Genomic DNA, 17,874 nt, shown 5'->3' on the forward strand with positions numbered 1-17,874 from the left:
GTCTCTTGGTTTGGGAGCCAGTTCCTGCCGCCAGGTGGGGGTGGTGTCTGGGACGTCACCCTGGGGCCTCTCCTGCAGCCCCTTCCCCATCTTTCTGGGGTAGGGAGGCCTGCGCTGCACCCAGGAACAGAGGCTGGGAGGCCCCTTCGTGCCCAGGCGTCTCTGAGCCCCCGAGTGTGAGCCTGCATGGTCTCAGGACGTGGGCAGGGCACATATAGAAGAGCTGGGTGGAAACAGAGGAGGCCAGCGGAGGAACGGGGGAGAAAGAACAGAGATGGTCACGATCACCTCCTTATCCTCACCATCTGTTGCCATGGCAGGAAAAATCAAGTAGGATCGAGAAGCTGGTAATAATAAAAAGCCACAGTCCCCTGCCCCACACCTTCGCCCTGCAGCCTGCTCCTTTGGACTCTGGCTGTTTCTTCCGGTCATTACCTCCACACCTCTCAGTAACACGCACCTGTTGTTATTTCTCAACTTACTGCCGCGTGCACTGACGTCCTGCCTTGGTGGGTGAGGATTCAGCCCCCTTATGCCACCCCCACCCCCTCCCCACTCTTCTGGGTTGGGGGATAGTGCTGTTTTTAGTTCTTCTGTCTATAGATTGCCTGAGTAACTTATTTCTGGTTCTACCAAATACTGGCAGTATCTCTTGAGCCTGTACTTTGTAAGATGGGGCTATTAAAATCATCCCTATGTTTTGGTTCCAGTCGTCCATGTATTTACCTTTAAAAGGTCATTCTATTGGTACCCATAACAAGTCTTTTTTGGGGGTTTCCTCTCTAGGTTGACTCTAAAATTTAAAGAACAGAAAATAGTGATTCTCCTTCCTTTCTTGTACATCCTCCCCCTCCCCTTTTTTTTCCTGGAGCTTCTACTCATCTTTTCCCTCTTGAACTCTTTGTCTCTATTATGCCCTATTTCGGGTTTCTGCTTGCCTCTCCAACCAGCCTTCCCCTCAGAGTTTCTCTTTATCCTTGTGCTCCAGTGTGGACAGCCTGCTCTCTTGCTGGGCCAGACGCCAATGTCCTGGGAACTTCCCTTCCCTGACTCCTCTGCTTGGATTCAGTTTTGTGGAGAACCCATAGCTACTTCTTGTTTACGCCTTCATTTTGCTTCTACCCATCTTCCAGTCATTTCCAAATGATTGGTAGGAGGTCAGGTTTTGAGTTCTATGTCTAAATGACTTAATTCTTCCCTTATACCTGATTGTTGGTTTGGTGGGGTTGGAATTTTAGGAGAAAATCATTTTCCCCCTGAACGCGCTGAAGACTTCCCCCATCGCCTTCTAGTGTCCAGGGCGATGGGAGCATGATGCCATCTGCTCCTTTGGAGGCGACCTGTTTTCTTCTCTCTGGAGTGTTTCTGGATCCTGTGGTTCTGAAATGTCTGGATGATATGCTTCAGGATAGACGGCTGTTGGACCTCTTCATCCGGGGCTCATGTCCAAACTCTTGAACGTTCTTTTGGATTTTTAAAATATTGCCTAGGGCGCCTGGGTGGCTCAGTCGTTAAGCATCTGCCTTCGGCTCAGGTCATGATCCCAGGGTCCTGGGATCGAGCCCCGCATCGGGCTCCCTGCTCCGCGGGAAGCCTGCTTCTCCCTCTCCCACTCCCGCTGCTTGTGTTCTCTCTCTCGCTGTGTCTCTCTCTGTCAAATAAATAAGTAAAATTTTTAAAAATAAAATAAAATAAAATATTTCCTTCTCTCCATTCCTCTCTACTTCCTCTTTCTGGTCCTTCTAAGGGTTGTCCACCGGACCTTCTGGATCGCTCATGTAGCGCTCCCTGTTTGATGCCATTTTTTCTGTCTCTGCCCATTGCTTCCACTTTCTGAGAAAAGTCCTTGACTTCATTTTCCAATTCTTTTAACGAACTTGTTCCCACCCTAGAGCTCTTTCTTTGTCCTCAGAGCAATCTATTCCGACCTTTAAGGATGTCATGTCTTTTAGACTCTCTGGAGACACTAAGTAGAGTATTTTAAAGTTGTATTTGGTTCCTCCAATATTTTTCTCTAAAGATTTTATTTATTTATTTGAGAGAGAGAACACAAACTGGGAAGAGAGGCAGAGGGAGAGGGAGAAGCAGACTCCTCGCTGAGCAGGGAACCCCCCCCCCCGGCCACTCCCCCCCCGCCGCCATGCAGGGCTTGATCCCAGGATCCTGGGATCATGACCTGAGCCAAAGGCAGACTGACAGAAGGCAGACGGAAGGAGCCACCCAGGTGCCCCTCTCTTTGGATATTTTAAGTGATGGTTTGTCTTCATCTGTTTCCTTCCAGTTAACCAGGTGATCCTTGGTTATTTTATTCATATTTAAATTTAGAACAATAAAAAGCTGTTAGGAACTCTGTAGGAGAGCAGGCCTTCTTCAAGAGTCATTGTTGGAGATGCTACTCCTTTTGCTGTTAGAATGTCCAAAGCTTTTCACTGGGAATGATAATTTGTTTTTGTTTTTGTTTTTGTTTTTTGGTAGGAACTGACAGTCTGATTCAATCCCTCCCCTCCCTCTGCTGGACACTGAATATTTGGCTGCTGTGGGGGTGGGTTTGATGGTTCTGGATACAGACTTACAGCTGATGCTCATTTTCAGCACCATGCCCCATCTCCACCCTCCACCCCCTTTAAAAATGGCCCGTGGGGTTGGACTCTGTCTCTGGGCCATGTCACCCCTCCATATGACCCCCCTCCTCCTTCCACACACTTGTCGAAATCTCTCTTCCACTGAACTCCCCCCACTGCCATCATTCTATTCATCTGGTAGGTCTATAACTTTTTTATTCCTCTTCTGGAATTTTAGTGGTGTCTGCAGAGAAAGGAGATCAGAGCCTGGGGTCAACCCCTCATCTTTAAAGTAAAGGTGATCTCTACATTTGTAAAGCAATTTATAAAGTATTTTTATGCATATTATCTCATTTGATCTTTCTGACAACCCTGGAGATTAGCAGGGCAGAGGTTATTATATCCGTTGTACAGATAAAGCATCCAAGTCTCAGAGAGATTCAATGACTTGTCCAAGGTCACACTGCAAGTTGGGGATGGAGCCAGGATTCAAGGTTGGGTGTTCGGGCCCCAGCCTTTGTCCAGCGCGTGACAGGCATTGGAGGCACAGAGAACGGGACCCAGATGCTGGTGACAGTTGGACTTGGGACTCCGGCCTGCAGTCCTGCGAGGACTGTGTTTCCAGGAGGTGTCTGAGGCACTGGCCATGTCGGGTGCTGTTCTAGGGGCCTATAGGTTGCAGAGAGCAGGGGAGGGAAGAGTGGGTGAGGCGGGGGGTGCTATGTAATGCCTCTCTTCTGATGTCACATTAACCTGAGACGTGAGGGCTACCGTGGGAGGTTTGGGGAAGCCAGAAGGAAGGCATCAGCTTGGAAGGAGGGGTTCCTTCCAGCTCCTTAAACCTGCCAACTAAGTTCCTGCCCCAGTGCCTTTGTACTCACTTTTCTCTTTGCCTGGAATACTCCTTCCCCAGATGTGTACATGGCTCACGCCAACCATTTCAGTTCTTTGTACAAAGTTCTCCTCTTCAGGGAAGCCTTCCCTGACCAACCCTTCTGAAACAGTCACTTTTTAGTTCCTTTACCTTGCTTCATTTTTCTTCATAGCACTCACCTCTCCCTGACATGGTATTATTATCTGTTTTCTTTTTCTTAGTTGGGGTAATAACACTTGACACGAGATCTGCCCTCTTAAACGTATAATCCAGTATTGTTAAATGTCGCACTAAGTTGTACAACGGATCTCTAGCACTTATTCATTAGAATAAGTAGATCGTGGAGGAGCCAGAAGCTCCCCCTTTCTCTTTCCCAAAGCCTCCAGCAACCACCATTCTACTCTCTGTTTCTCTGAGATCAACTATTTAGATGCTCCATGAGTGGAATCCTGTCATGTACATCCTTCCGTGACTGCCTTATTTCACGCAGCATGATGTCCTCCAGATTCATCCAGCTTGTCACCTATGGCAGATTTCCTTCTGGTGAAAGGCTGAAGAGTATTCCACTGTACATCTGTACATCTGTACATCTGTAGCACATTTTCTTTATCCATTCACTCATCAGGGGACATTTAGCTGGTTTCCATACCCTGCTTACTACTGAATAATGCCGCAGTGAACATGGGAGTGCACCTAGTTCTTTTCCCATCCTGATGGCAATTCTTTTGGGTATATACCCAGAAGTGGAGTTGCTGGATCATAGGGTAGTTCTATTTTTAATTTTTGGAGGAAACCCCATGCTGTTTTCCATGCCGGCCATGCCAGTGTGCATTCCCACCAGCACTGTGCCAGGCTTCCCTTTTTGCCACATCCCCGCCAACGCTGGTGATCTTTTTTGTTTTCTTGATTTTAGCCATCCTAACAGGTGTGAGATGATATCTCGTTGGGGTTTCAATTTGCCCTTCCCTGATGATGAGTGATGTTGAATGCCTTTTCATGTGCGTGTTGGCCATCTAGATGTATTCTTTGGAGAAATGTCTGTTCAAGTCTTCTGCCCATTTTATTTTTATTTTTTGTTTAATTTTTATAAAAGATCTTATTTATTTATTTGAGAGAGAGGAGAGAGAGCACGAGCGGTGTGGGGGGCAGAGGGACAGAGAGAAGCAGACTCCCCGCTGAGCAGGGAGCCTGATGCAGGGCTCAATCCCAGGACCCTGGGATCATGACCTGGGCCAAAGGCAGATGCTTAACTGACTGAGCCACCCAGGTGCCCCACTTCTGCCCATTTTAAAATCAGGTTATTTGGTCTTCTGCTATTGAGTTGTAGGAGTTCCTTATCTATTTTGGATTTTAACCCCTTATCAGATATATGGTCTACAAATACTTTCTCCTGTTCTGTATGTTGACTTTTCACTCTGTTGTGGTCCTTTGCTGTATAGAAGCTTTTTAGTTTGACATGATCCCACTTGTCTCTTTTTGCTTTTGTCATTTGTGCTTTTGTTGTCATATGCATACATATCTGTTTTCCATTTGCCTCCTTACTAGTATTTAAGCTCCATGGGAACAGCAAGCTGTTTTGTTCTCTGCTCTATCCCCAGTTCGTGCCATATAGAGGAGTACAATCAATAATTATAGACTCTATTTGAACCCAGACTTATGGATTCATTCACTAATTTATTGATATGCTCAACACTTATTTCCCACACATTGGCCATGTGCCTTAGCACTGGATTTATGGGGGTGACCTCAGACATGACCCCCTGACCCCACAGTATTTACTATCTTGTGGGAAAAATTAGGAGTGAGTAAGGACAGGTTATGGGTTTTACAAAAGGGAAAAGTCAGGGGATCGTGAGCAAGCATCCTCATGTCAGTGCGGTTTAACCATAAAAATAACTTTCCTCTCTCAGGAACTTTCCGTGCGCACTTCCCATGCCTAGCCCTTTATTGTATCATTTTATTTAATAATCTTAACAGATCTGGGACTGTGAGTGATAATCTATTATTATGCTCATTATATAGATGAAGCTCCGAGAGGTCAAATACCCTGTCTGAAGTCCCTTAGTTAGGAGGTGTCTGGACTGGGTCCGGGGCCCAGCTCCTCTTCTAGCTCCAAAATCCACACACTTTGCTGCCATCCGGTATGACTTCTCCGGCAATCACCCCTCCCCGCACCGTCATGTGTGCGTTCCTTCTGTGGGGGAGGCTTGCCCTCTTTGGGAGCAGCTGTTTCCCCGCCAACGAAACACAGGGGACCCAGCTCTGTAGAATGAACCTGGTTTTTACTTTACGGTTAAGTGAGTATTTGCCTTGTTTTTAGAATCAAAGACCTCTTTGGGAAGCCAATGAAAGCTTCAGATTCTCCCCTAAGATATGCACATGGGTGGACAGACAGGGGATTTTGTCTGTAATTCGGGGCGTTCCTGAGTTCCCTTAAGGCTGGTGGCTCCGTTGACAGAACTGACAATGAGGAAGGTGGAAGGCATGCTTGCAGGAGGGCGGTTGGCTATCTCTAGGAATGAGCAAGGCCCCAGATGCCGGAGCAGCCAGAATACCCCAAATAAGAAAACACCTTTCGTGGAAAGGACCACCCCAGGATGTGGCACCTGGGGAGCAGGAAGGGAGGATTGGGAATGCCGACACTCTGTCCAGCCTGGCCCCTTTCACGTGCTCTTCTGTCCTCGCCTCCCAAAGGGTGAAGCAGTCGGAGCTGTTCGACAGATGGAAGAGCCTGCAGATGTGCAGATGGGCGATGAATATCTCTGAAGCCAACCAGTTCAAGTATCTGTGATTTGTCTGCCCTCCCCAGCCCTGCCGTTGGTGCTGTTCTCCTTCCTGCCACCCCGTCCTGCAGGGCCCCGCCCCGGTCTCATCTTCCCCAGAGCTGACCCCGCCTGGGCTTTGGGATCTGGGCCGTGGGGAGGTTCTGACTCAGTGCACAGGCTGAGATGGGCACCTTGCTGGCGGCTGTCCCCCACATTCCGGCCCTTCGTCCTCACGGCAGCCCCGCGGGGCGGGGGTGTTGTCTCCACGACAGCCCGTCACAGTGCCGTGCTGGGCTCCATGTCTCCAGCAAGCCTGAGCGAGAAGGCGTGCTGAGCATCTCCTCTGGCCGCCCCCTGTCGCCACCCCCTCGTGGGGCAGCCTGCACCAGACGTGTGAGGCCTGCTGCAGATTCGTCTCTGATTGCTTTCTCACCCAAAGTGATAGGTTATAAGCTCCCAGAGAGGCAAGAACTGTAGCTTCAGGTTCCCCTGTCTGCGAGAGCTAAGCAGCCAGCATGTGTCCACAAATCCCTTTTGATCGGTGGGAACTGTAGGCTCTCTCCTTCGCTGAACTCCTGTGAGCTCCCAGTATTGTTGTGGTGCAGATGGAGCTCACGGAGTGGAATCGGTAGGATTCTAGGAATGTGTGCATGAACCGGAGGCAGGCAAGTCAGGCTGGAGTTCACATGTACCGAGGAGGCGTCAGCACGCGGCCATCCTACCCGGGAGGCTGTGGAAAGCAAATGACACTCAGCATTTTGTCTTTTCCTTCGAAGTCATTTGTTCCAGTTTGCTGCAGTTCCGGGCCCCATCTAGAGACCGAGTTGTGGTTTTAAGTGGCACATTTCTAGAAATGAGGATGTCTAGTGTGGTAACCCCTGAAGAGAAGGTGCCAGCAGCCCCGACCCAGAGGCCCCGATGAGCCTGCGGATTCCTGGCTAAGGCCCCACATGCCCCATCATAAAAGTCAAACGTGAACTTGGAGCAGAGTGCTGGGAAGCAGGAACAGGGCCAAGATCTGTGCGGCAGGTGCCACCCCAAATCTGCCTCTTAGCAAGAGGTGTTACGGTGGGCACTGCATGGGCAGACGCCCCCGGGGGTGGCCGAGGCCTGAGCGTCCTGGTGGTGTGGCTCATCCACACCCAGCCTAGTCGAGGTCCATGGGATGCAAAAGGATGTTGTCCGGGCTGAGAGCTGAGAGAGGCCCAGAAGTCTCCTTGCTGGGATTCACAAATCTAAGGGAATAAGGAAGCAACAGGAAGGTGAGGTGACAGAAGAAAAACAAGGATGAGTGTGGGGGCCTTCAGTAGGGATCAGCCGGCACTATCCTGGGGAGAGGCTCCGGGGCAGCCGGGACCCTTCCGGGGGCGGTGGCGGCGGGGGGGTGGGGAGTAGTGTCAGATGTGGAAAAGGGAGATGACATCAGGTCTTGCTAGGCTTTAAATGGAAAAACCTTTAAGGCCACTGGGTGGCCTCCCTTTGCTCTCGTCACAAGCTCATTAAACCGTGATGAGATTCTTAACTCAGGCTTGTAAGAGCCTGGCACGGTGAAGTGGGCGGCGTGGAAGGGGTGTGCTAGAAGAGGGACATGAGCTTTCCAGTTGTAGGAGAGGGGCCCTTTAACTGAGGCCTTCCCCCACCCTACTGCCTACAAATAGACACATTGGCATTCTGGTTTACGTATCAGTCATTCGTGAACTTGGTTAATGGGAGTCAGTCACCCTCTATGGAGTACTCTCCAGCAGGCTGACAAGATTGAGTTCCTGGACCAGCAAAGCTAAATGGGCCAATGCTGACCCATGGCCTCTGCCTGGCCCCCACTCTGGGAGGCCTTAGTCACATTCTGAAACTCAGCACTCCACAGGAAAGGCCTCTCTCTGTGACCAACAGACAGCTGAGCGCCCCAGTGAAACCCTTGCAAGAGAGAAAGTCATAAAAAATAATTTTATAACCTTCCTGGCTTTGGCAACCTACAGTCACAGAATTACAGAGGGTCAGAGGTGGACCAGCCAAGGCTGCATTCTACAGACGAGGAAGCTGAGGTCCAGCCTAGGGAAGACACCTGACCAGGGCCCCACCGCTGGTGGGAGCAGACCAGAAACTAGAACCCAAGCCTCTTGACACCAGGGTGGCAACGCCAAGTTTCCATCCCAGACCTTGGAGGGGAACTTTCCAGAAAGCTCCTCCTCAAACGTTGGTGGTGGTCATCATCCCAGCTCCGTGGAGAAGGTGTCCCATCCCTCCTGGGGCCTCCTAGGTGCTGCATGGGACTGTGCCTGGAGCCAGTGTTGGGGGGAGGAGGCCAGTGTGGACTTGGCACCCACTGCTGCTTCTGGAAGAAATGGAGCCTTGTGGGCTCAAAGCCCCCATGTGAGAGAGCAGAAGTTGGCCTGCTTTGTTAGCTATGGAGGGCTTTGGGCCCCCAGGGCAGGGGAGGGCGGGGCCCAGGGCCCGACCCCTCACCAGGCCTCAGAGAGGGAGTGACCAGCTGGAGTACTAGCTCCCACCCAAGGGATGACGGACAACTCTGCCGTCTCTGGCCTGGCCGGCTCCCAAATCTGCCTCAGCAGCTACCTTCTCCCTAGGAGGGTTTATTTTTTTATTTTTTATTTTTGTAAAGCCTACTTGCATCATCTGAGCTTTAACCCTTCTGTAGCTTCTGTTTGAGTATTTTTTTGTGAGTGAAAGCCAGCGCCTTTTTTTTTTTTTTTTTTTAAACAGTGAACTCCTGAGAACCTATTTTGGAAATCAGTCAGACTCCTCTTTCTGCAGGAAGTGGTCCAGCATCAGCCCACCAGCCCACTTTCTGATGACCCCCCTTCCTAAAACTCTAAATGATTGAAATTGCACGCTTCCATTGACCATTTTGTCTTGGGTTTTTCCTCCCCTGAGACAGGGTAAATGCCTTGTTTATAGTCTGCTAGGGGCCAGGAACCCAAGGATGAGCTCTCTATCCCCAGATTTCCATCAAGGCTGGAGAAACACTTCCAGCAAGTAGTAGAATGCTTAGTGGATCTTGATGAGCGCCCGAGTGAGGCGTGATTCATCCCACCATGGCCAGCAGCTGGCTGTCCACACTCGTGTGACTAACACCGGGCAGGATCCAGAGAGGCAGGGTCCCTGCCATCAAGGGGCTTTCATTCAGGTGGGGAGGGAGTCGGTAGGTGATGAAGTAGGTGGTATCCAGTCTGTGCACCAGGTCTTCGGAGGCCAGTGAGGTCCGTGGGGTGGGCAGCTGGGAGCTCACGGGGAGCAAGGACGGTGTGAGGAGAGGAGGAAAGGCCCAGGCACTGGGAGGCATGTTGAAGGCAGAGGAATAGCATGAGCAGGGGTGTGGGGTGGGGGGTGAGTGCAGGAAGGGGTGGGTGGGAGGGCACGGAGCTCCCTGATCACCTTGAGGAGCCTCAGTTCCGTGACCCCCCTGTTCTTCCAGAAGCTTGGCTCTGCCCCATGTCACCTGTCTCTCCCACTCTGTCTCCTGCCTGGCAGGTCCACTCTGTCCAGGTGCTGCAATGCCCCCTCCTTCCTCTTCACCACCCAGAAGAACACCCCCCTGGGGACGAAGCTCAAGTATGAAGTGGACACCAGCGGCATCTACCACATCAACCAGGAGATCTTCCGCATGTTTCCCAAGGTGCTGCTTTGGGCAGGGCAGTCTGGGCGGGGCAAAGGGGCGACCCCATATGGCCCTATGCGGCCCTGCCCTTGGGGTGTGGCATCCCTCTGCCGTGCCCTCCGCACCCACCGTCCTGGCTCTGGTTGGCTCAGCAGACTGCCCTCCAGGGCTCCTGTCTTGGCCCAGTGAATGCCAACTGGCTACTCTTTGAGTGACTTTGCTTATCAAATTTTGGTTATTGCGTTGCTTGCCGAGGACATCCTGAAGATACCTGGGACAGTGATTAAGTCTCCCACTGGAGGCAGGCGCAGGAGCAAAAAACGTTGTGCAAAGGTGTGCCCAAGAAATCACAAACCAGTAGAAAGCAAAGCGAGAAAGATTGATCTCACGTTGGCTGACCTTGGACGGTTATGTTATGATGTCTTCCAAGGCCTCAGTCTCCCTGTCCGTAACACTGGAGTTTGGGCTAGGAATAGGTGTGGCTGCTCATAACAGAGAATCTCACTTAACAAGTTAGATGTTAATTGTTCTCCTTTACATAAAAGAAGTCTGGAGCTAGGTTGTTCTTCAAGGCTAGCACGTGGCTCCCTGGCCACCAGGGGGAAGAGGGTAAGTGATCCCCCTGCGTGAACGGCTCAGGTCACTGAAGGCTGGGCATATGCACTCACCTGTGGCCTGATCGCGGCATCAGACTCTCAGAGAAGGAGCCCTGGAACCTGCATTTTCAGCTCATTCTGATGGTTATCATCTAAAGAGGAGGAAGATTTCACTGGATGGGTGCATAAGCACCTCCTGGAGACTGCTGGATCCAGAGCAGGACTTAGTGGGTCCAGAGTGTAGACATGCTGAATGGGGGTGTGTTCAGGTCTTTCTGGATGAAATCCGAGGGTCTGGGCTGCCCTGCTTCCACGGGAGGGCTCATGAAACAAAGCCTAGGGCTCCCTGCATTCTGGTACTTGCACAGAGGGTCACACAGACTCTCCCCCATCACAGCACTGGAGGATGATGGATACAAGCCAGCTTCTACGAGGTGGGTCTTGCAAGGCCTGGAACAGGAGGCTGGGGACAGCAGGTGGATTTGCATCTCGTGCGGGTCATGCCAGTGGGTGACACACAGCTCAGTTATGACATATGGGTCCACGGAGGGCTATGGGTTTGGACTGCCGAGGCCCAGGGAGTTAGAGCAGGGTTGCCAAATGTTCCCTGGAAAGGGCCGGAGAGTAAACATTTTAAGTTTTGCAGGCCATATGGTCTCTGTCACAGCTATTTACCTTTCTGGTGCCAGCACGAAGCAGCCACAGACCTCCGTGAGCCAGTGAGGGTGGCTGGGCTCCAGGAACACTCTAGTTCCTATTGGGCACTGAAATGTGAACTGCACCTAATTTTTACATGTCACAAAATCTTCTTCTTTTGATTTTCCCCCCAACCATTTACAAAGATAAAATCCATGCTTAGCTCTGGGGGAAGGGGGGTGGATACAGAAACGGGCAGGTCTGATGTGGCCCGAGGCCGGAGGCCATAATGAGCCACCCCCTCCCCCCAATCAGATCCTGTGACGTAGAAGTATTACCTCAGGGTAGGTAAGTCTTTCTTCGGGTTTGTATAAAATACAGCTTCTTGGTCTCCTACCCCCGCCCTAGAGATTCTGATTCCATGGTTCTGGGATGGAACCCAGGAATTTCTATTTTCAGAAAGTACTCCAGGTTGTTTTTGATGTGCAGAAGTTTGGGAAACACTGACATAGAACATAAAGGCCTCCCTCTCTCCAAAGATAACTTTGGTGTTTTCCTTTCCCTGGTGGAAGTCAAGCAGTGCCGTCTTCCCCACTGGCTCTGAGATACCCTTCCCCCCCAACCCCCACCCCCCGTGGCCCCTGGGCCCCTCCCTCCAGGGAAAATGGGCCTTGAGGGACAGCTTCCCACAGACAGACGCAGCCCCTCCTGCAGATCTAGCCTCCTCCCTGAGGGTCCGCTGTGGTGTGATTGAGCGACCCATGACGCCACCTGGCAGCAGGCCCCACTGGAAGCCCAAGGTGCCGCCAGGGCCACGGTCATTCAGGGCTGGCCAGCTGCTGTGTGCTAGGTGGGGAGTCCCGCAGGCTTGTGGGCCCCCGGGGGGAGCTTCGGGGCCTCATGACAATAATAACAACCTGGTCCCCGTGCAGAGATACCCGTGGGTCAAGCACCGCACTGGGTAGGCTTTTCGTTTACACCACCATGGGGACCTCTGGCAATGTTTGGAGACATTTTGGTCGTCATGATACCCTTGATGTCTAGTGGGGAGAGGCCACGGACGCTGCTAAACGTTCTGCAGTGCACGGGTCAGCCCCCCACAATGAGGAATGATCTGGTCCAAAATGTCAGCAAGCGCCAAGTTGAGAAACTCTGCTCTGCATCATCGCATTGAAAAGCATGACACTCGCATGTTATTATCCGAATTTTGCAGGTGGAAAAACTGAGTTGCTGAGAACTCAGAACACCAGTCCATGGTTCCTTCATCTCATGATGGGGCAAAACCAGGGCTGAGCTTGGGGCTTTTGCCTCGGGCGCCCAATCCTGGTTGGCCTCAGACTCTCCTGGGTGGACCCAAGCAAAGTCCTGCATCGTAGACAAAGCTCCCCAATCCTGGGCCAGCTGGGGTGGTTGGTCCCCCTACCCTTGACTCCAGGTCTGTGCTTCTGCCTGTGCCGTGTGTGTGGCTGCTGGGCTCCGTCCGCCCCTGGCTGCCCAGGAGGGGATTATGACCTAGAGCAGGGACGTGGCAGGACCAGGACTCTTAACTCCTCAGGCCAGCCAGCGCTTGCCTCGGGTCCCTGGAAGGCATGGCCAGGGAGCCTTTGTGGACAGCCGGCGCCCAGACCGACTTAAGCCCAGCAGTCAGGGCGTGACAAGGTCAAAGTGCTGTGAGGTGGTCACGCCCAGGGCTCCTGCGAGGGCCACTGTCCCTGGGCTCTCCTGTACTCCGAGCTCTTCCTCTGCAGAGATTTGAGGTGTTTCAGGCTCTCACTGCTCTCACTGGTGGCCTTGCTTCTCAACCCTTGGTCTCTTGTCCCTGCTGCTGCCAAGTCCCAGCATCTGTCCCAGGCCATATGACCTTGGTGTCCCAGGCCTACGTCCTCCCTGTGTACCTTGCCCTGAGCTGAAAGGGGGGAGGGCCAGGTTTAGGGCCCTGTCCCCATCTCTGCTGCTGTCATCCCCCAGCACATCTGCACGAGCCAATAGACTATGCATCTGGGAAGTCATAAAGAAGATGAGCTTCCAAACATTGGGAAAACCAAAAGCAAGCAGGACTGGCCATCACCTGTACTCCCTTCTTTCAGGAAACCTGAGGCATCCCAGGGCTTGTTGAAAAAGGCTGTGGAGACCCCGCTTCTCTTCCAGCTTTCGTAATTGCCAGGGGGGACTGAGAACAAGTCTCCTGACCACTCTTCTCATCTGCAAGGTGGAATAACCACTTTCCCCCCACAGTCCCTGCCAGGCTGGCTCGGAGAGGCGGCCGTGGGTACAGGGGTGAGCGCAGCGGAAGAAGGCAGGGAGGGCGTTGCCCCTGACAGCTGTGTGCCCATCTCTCCCAGGACATGCCCTACTACCGGTCCCAGTTTAAGAAGTGTGCAGTGGTGGGCAACGGAGGCATCCTAAAGAACAGCCGCTGTGGGAGGGAGATCAACAGCGCCGACTTTGTCTTCCGGTAAAAGAATGGCCCCGACCCTGCACCTGCTGCTTCTACCCCCCACGGCCCTCCTGTTCCCTGCCCTTCCCTCTGGTGGCGCCCCCAGCCCCATGCCCTAATGCCCTGTGCCCTATTGCTGTCCTTCAGGTGACCGGTCCCCACTCCCCACCCCTGCACACCTTTACACTCTGGCTTGTTCCTTCCCTTCTCCAGCCCTGTCCCTCGGGGCCAGTGGCCGAACCTGTCAGGGCCTCAAGTCTCCACATCTGCAGAATGGGAGGTTGCGGCCACCTCCCTGGTTGAGTTCTCCTCTTCCAGAAGCAGTGTTTGGAACCAGGGCAACCTTGTGGCTGACAGACACCAGTGTTGGCTTTGCTGGAGACTGGCCCTTGTATTTCTTCTTCCTTAGATAGAGCCCCCTCTTACCTCTTTGGTGATCCTCGCCTATAGTCTTTAGCCTGGATCAAGAAGATGGGTTGAAAATAAAAGCTTAAAGCAAAGGGATTGGGGGTGAGGTTGTAGTGGGGTCTCACGGGTCATGGATCCATAATCACCGTGCCACTCAGGGTGGGAGAGGGAAGGAGTTGAACTTGCCCCTCCATGCGCAGGCTACCAAGGGTCCACCCCGCTGGCTGCCTCGGCACCCCTCTGCGTGTGAGCACTATCTTGCCTTCCCCACACACCCTCGCGCTGCCCACTCTCCAGCTCCCTCTGGAATGAGTGAGTACATGCAGCCAGGCTTCTTGTGTCTTCTGCAGGTGCAACCTACCCCCCATCTCAGAGAAGTACACCATGGATGTGGGCGTGAAGACGGATGTGGTCACTGTGAACCCCAGCATCATCACAGAGAGGTCAGTGAGCCTCCCCCAGACTCGTGCTGTCCAGGAGAGCAGCCCTGACTGCCACGCGTGGCTACCGGCCACGGGGAATGCGGCATCCAGGTTGACAGGTGCTGTCCGTAGCGGGAGACACACACCTGAGTCCAAAGACTTACCATGGAAAAGACGATGGGCCACAGCTCATCAATTGTTTATGTTGATTACATGTGGAAATAGTAGTATTGGGGGTATATCAAGTTAAATAAAACACTGTGAGCATTCAATAGAATATGATGAAAATTAATTTCACCCATGTCTTTCTGCTTATCTAAATGTGATCATTAGGACGTTGAAAATTACATATGTGGCCTCCATGATGGTTCCCTTGGACAGCACTGGTCGGGACAGTCTTCACCTAGACGGGCCATAAAGCTCTCCAGTGTGTGATGGGGACAGGCAGCTTCCTATGCTGCTGTGTCCCGGCGGCGCTGGGGAGAAGCCTCACACAAAGATCTCAGTCCCCGCTGAGTGCCCCTCCTGGGGTCTGTCCGTGTGGGAGGCCTCAGGGAAGGGGGTTCAGGGGTTAAAACTCCAGCCAGGGGCACAGTCACACCATCCAGGTCAGGCTAGGGGCAAGACGGGGGACAGCCAGAGACCAGAGGGTGGGGAGTTGGTTAATGGGGTGAGGTGCCCAGGGACACTAACGGAGTCAGCAGAGTGAAGGAGCAGGGGAGAGGAGGGAGATGAGCCCACAGGAGGGCCCTTTCATGTGAGGAAGAAGGGGAGGGGGGGCTGTGGGGGAGGAGCGGCTGAGAGGACAGGCAGACTCTTTTGGTGTACCTCACTGGGGGCCTTGGGAGCGAACGTTCGGGTGAATGGCCTGCGGACTCCAGGGAGAGCCTCCACTTCGTCACCCCTGCCGCACCGAGTCCACCCGGGGACGCCCTCACCCCTTGGGGTGAAGCACGGCGGTCCCTACACTGTTGTCCCTGGGGGCCCACTTACACAAATACAGCTGTCCCCGAGAAAGGCCGGGCATTCACCTTCGGAGGCGAAGGAAATGAAAGGGAGCAGCAGGGTGGCCTGGAGTGCCCTGCGTGCCCCGAAGGGGCCCCGGGGTGGCGGCTGGGGGCGGCAGGGGCTCCGGGGCGCCCACGGCCTGGGGAGTGGGCTGCCGACCGTGTCGCTGTGGCCCCGCCCAGGTTCCACAAGTTGGAGAAGTGGCGGCGGCCCTTCTACCGGGTGCTGCAGGTGTACGAGAACGCGTCGCTGCTGCTGCCCGCCTTCTACAACACGCGCAACACCGACGTGTCCATCCGCGTCAAGTACGTGCTGGACGACTTCGAGTCGCCGCAGGCCGTGTACTACTTCCACCCGCAGTACCTGGTCAACGTGTCGCGCTACTGGCTCAGCCTGGGGGTGCGCGCCAAGCGCATCAGCACCGGCCTCATCCTGGCCACGGCGGCGCTCGAGCTCTGCGAGGAGGTGCACCTGTTCGGCTTCTGGGCCTTCCCCATGAACCCCTCGGGCCTCTACATCACCCACCACTACTATGACAACGTCAAGCCCCGCCCCGGCTTCCACGCCATGCCCTCCGAGATCTTCAACTTCCTGCACCTGCACAGCCGGGGCATCCTGCGCGTGCACACGGGCGCCTGCAGCTGCTGCTGAGGGGGGCGGGCTGGCCGGCCCCGCGGCGAGCAGGACCCCGCTCCTCCTCTCCCTCCTGCGCCGGGCGGGGGCGGGGCGGGGCTGCCGCTCAGGCTGTCACGGCCTCGGCGTTCAGCTTCCTGCGTGGGTGGTGCGGGCCAGGAGGCAGGGCTGGCCCCCACCGCGTGTCCCCCCCCCCCCGCCCCGGGCAGGGCCGGCTGTGTGCTAAGCTCCCTGGCCTCCGCCGGGGCCCCGTGTCCCCACCCTGCCCCCGGGTAGCATGCTGCTGGGCCACACCCCAAGATCAGGGGCCCTGGGGGATTGCAAGTGAGTAAAGCACATTTGCGCTCCGTTTTAGCACTGGGGAGAGCACGCACTGTAGTGGCCTTGTCGCAGCTAGAGGAAGGCCCTCCGGAATGGAAACGGGGGAGACCGGACATGGGAGCACTGTCAAGATTTAGTTCCGACTTCTGGCTTCCAGGCCTTTATACCGCAGCCTCAGCTGTGAATTGCTGTCTAGAATCTCAGAGCTTACAGATCAACCCAGCAGCCAGCCCTTCCTGTGAAGACAGAGTGGCTCAGGGGGGTCCAGGGTCTTAACCACGGTCACTGCAACTGATTTGAGTCCCTTAAGTGACGCCGCGAGATCTACCGCGAGCCCCGTGTCTTAGCATCTTCACCTCGACACCGTGTGCTGGGAGCCTCGCGCTTTCACCTGCATCCTCAGGCACACACACGGTCTCAGCGCCTCCAGGTCCGATCCTGTGTGTGATCTTCCGACGAGAAGGACCAGCCATTTGCACGAAGGTTTTCAGGCCAATGGTTTTGAGTCAACCTGCGCTTCGCAATCTGCTTCCTCTCCTGTCTCCTTATTTTCAGCTCTGTTTTAACCAGGAGTTATTTATAAGATCCCCTCTCTGTTCCTGAATCCTTCGGAATCCTGCTACATTGTGTTCCTGCGCTGGAACTGTAGGCTCTGGGCTGGAAAGCACTGACATGTAACTGATGAATTCTGCAGACGGAAGTGCGTCATGGCCTCCAACACCAGCATCACTGAGGGTCCCACGGGGAAGGCAGGACTCCCCACATCCCACAGCCTGGCGGCCTTCACACACGTGGACCCACAGGCCTGTGCTTTGGGAAGTTAGCTGGGCCTGAGCCGAAAGGGGTTAACATGGCGTTTCACCTCTGAAGTTCTTTGCCTTTCCTTCCCCTGTGGTGTTTCCACCATCAGCAAGGTCCTACCTAATAGACACTTGCAGTGACTTGCCTTAGAACCTAGCTTTGTGGACGTGTGGATTGTTAGTTCCGGAGGGACTTCAGACCCCTTCCTCCCACCCTCCCTCCCTGCCGCCTTTTTCTAGAAACCTATTCTGCTTAGGTCTGGGGTGGGCTTGGGAAGATAGGGTGATGAATAAAGGCAGAGTCGCTTTCTTCTAGGGATGGAGGGCAGACCGTACACAGACCCCAGCCCAACCTGCTGGGTGCCCTGAGGAAGGCGGGGAGCTGCGAGGTCTCAGCAGGGAGGGGGTCCCGCCATCCGATGACCACCTTTTACAGCCAGAGCAGCAGCCCCAACCAGTGAGAGGGGAGGGCGTGGGCTCAGTCCCCGGCCTCCAGGCTCCCGGTCCAGGGCTCCCTCCTTGGCAAAACCACTTTGTGTGGGCTCGTGTTTCATGTTGGTGGGTGGTTATGGAGTGCATGCTCCGTGCACAGCACTGTTCTAGATCCTCCTTCGTTCTGAGCCCTGGTCCTGACTGGGCAAGTCTCGGGCTGCTTTCTGTGGAGCAGGGACGCAGCCAATAAGACAACGTAGACCCCAGTGGGCCATAAGCTGGGAAAAACTGTGCAAGGGCAGTGGGTGACTAGGCTTTCTTGGGCTCTGCCCATTCCTCCCAAGGAAGGTACTTCTGGGGAAGGT

At 54.0% G+C, this 17,874-nt stretch overlaps 1 protein-coding gene across 2 annotated transcripts in view; it reads left to right on the forward strand.

The window, feature by feature from the left end:
* ST8SIA5 (ST8 alpha-N-acetyl-neuraminide alpha-2,8-sialyltransferase 5) overlaps window positions 1-16,105 on the forward strand; it is a 50,335-nt gene extending 34,230 nt beyond the window's left edge. For both annotated transcript variants that reach the window (XM_034995862.1, XM_034995863.1), the window contains 5 exons: window positions 6,130-6,216; window positions 9,690-9,834; window positions 13,391-13,503; window positions 14,244-14,336; window positions 15,506-16,105. In XM_034995862.1, the coding sequence (XP_034851753.1) occupies window positions 6,130-6,216; window positions 9,690-9,834; window positions 13,391-13,503; window positions 14,244-14,336; window positions 15,506-15,974 (907 nt within the window). In that variant the 3' untranslated portion in view covers window positions 15,975-16,105. The remainder of the gene's footprint in view (window positions 1-6,129; window positions 6,217-9,689; window positions 9,835-13,390; window positions 13,504-14,243; window positions 14,337-15,505) is intronic.
* The last annotated feature ends 1,769 nt before the right edge of the window (window positions 16,106-17,874 follow it).

This window comes from Mirounga leonina, unplaced genomic scaffold (genome assembly GCF_011800145.1).
Source record: "Mirounga leonina isolate KUSES-001 unplaced genomic scaffold, KU_Mleo_1.0 Mir_93, whole genome shotgun sequence".
In the NCBI taxonomy this organism is placed as follows: Eukaryota; Metazoa; Chordata; class Mammalia; order Carnivora; family Phocidae; genus Mirounga; species Mirounga leonina.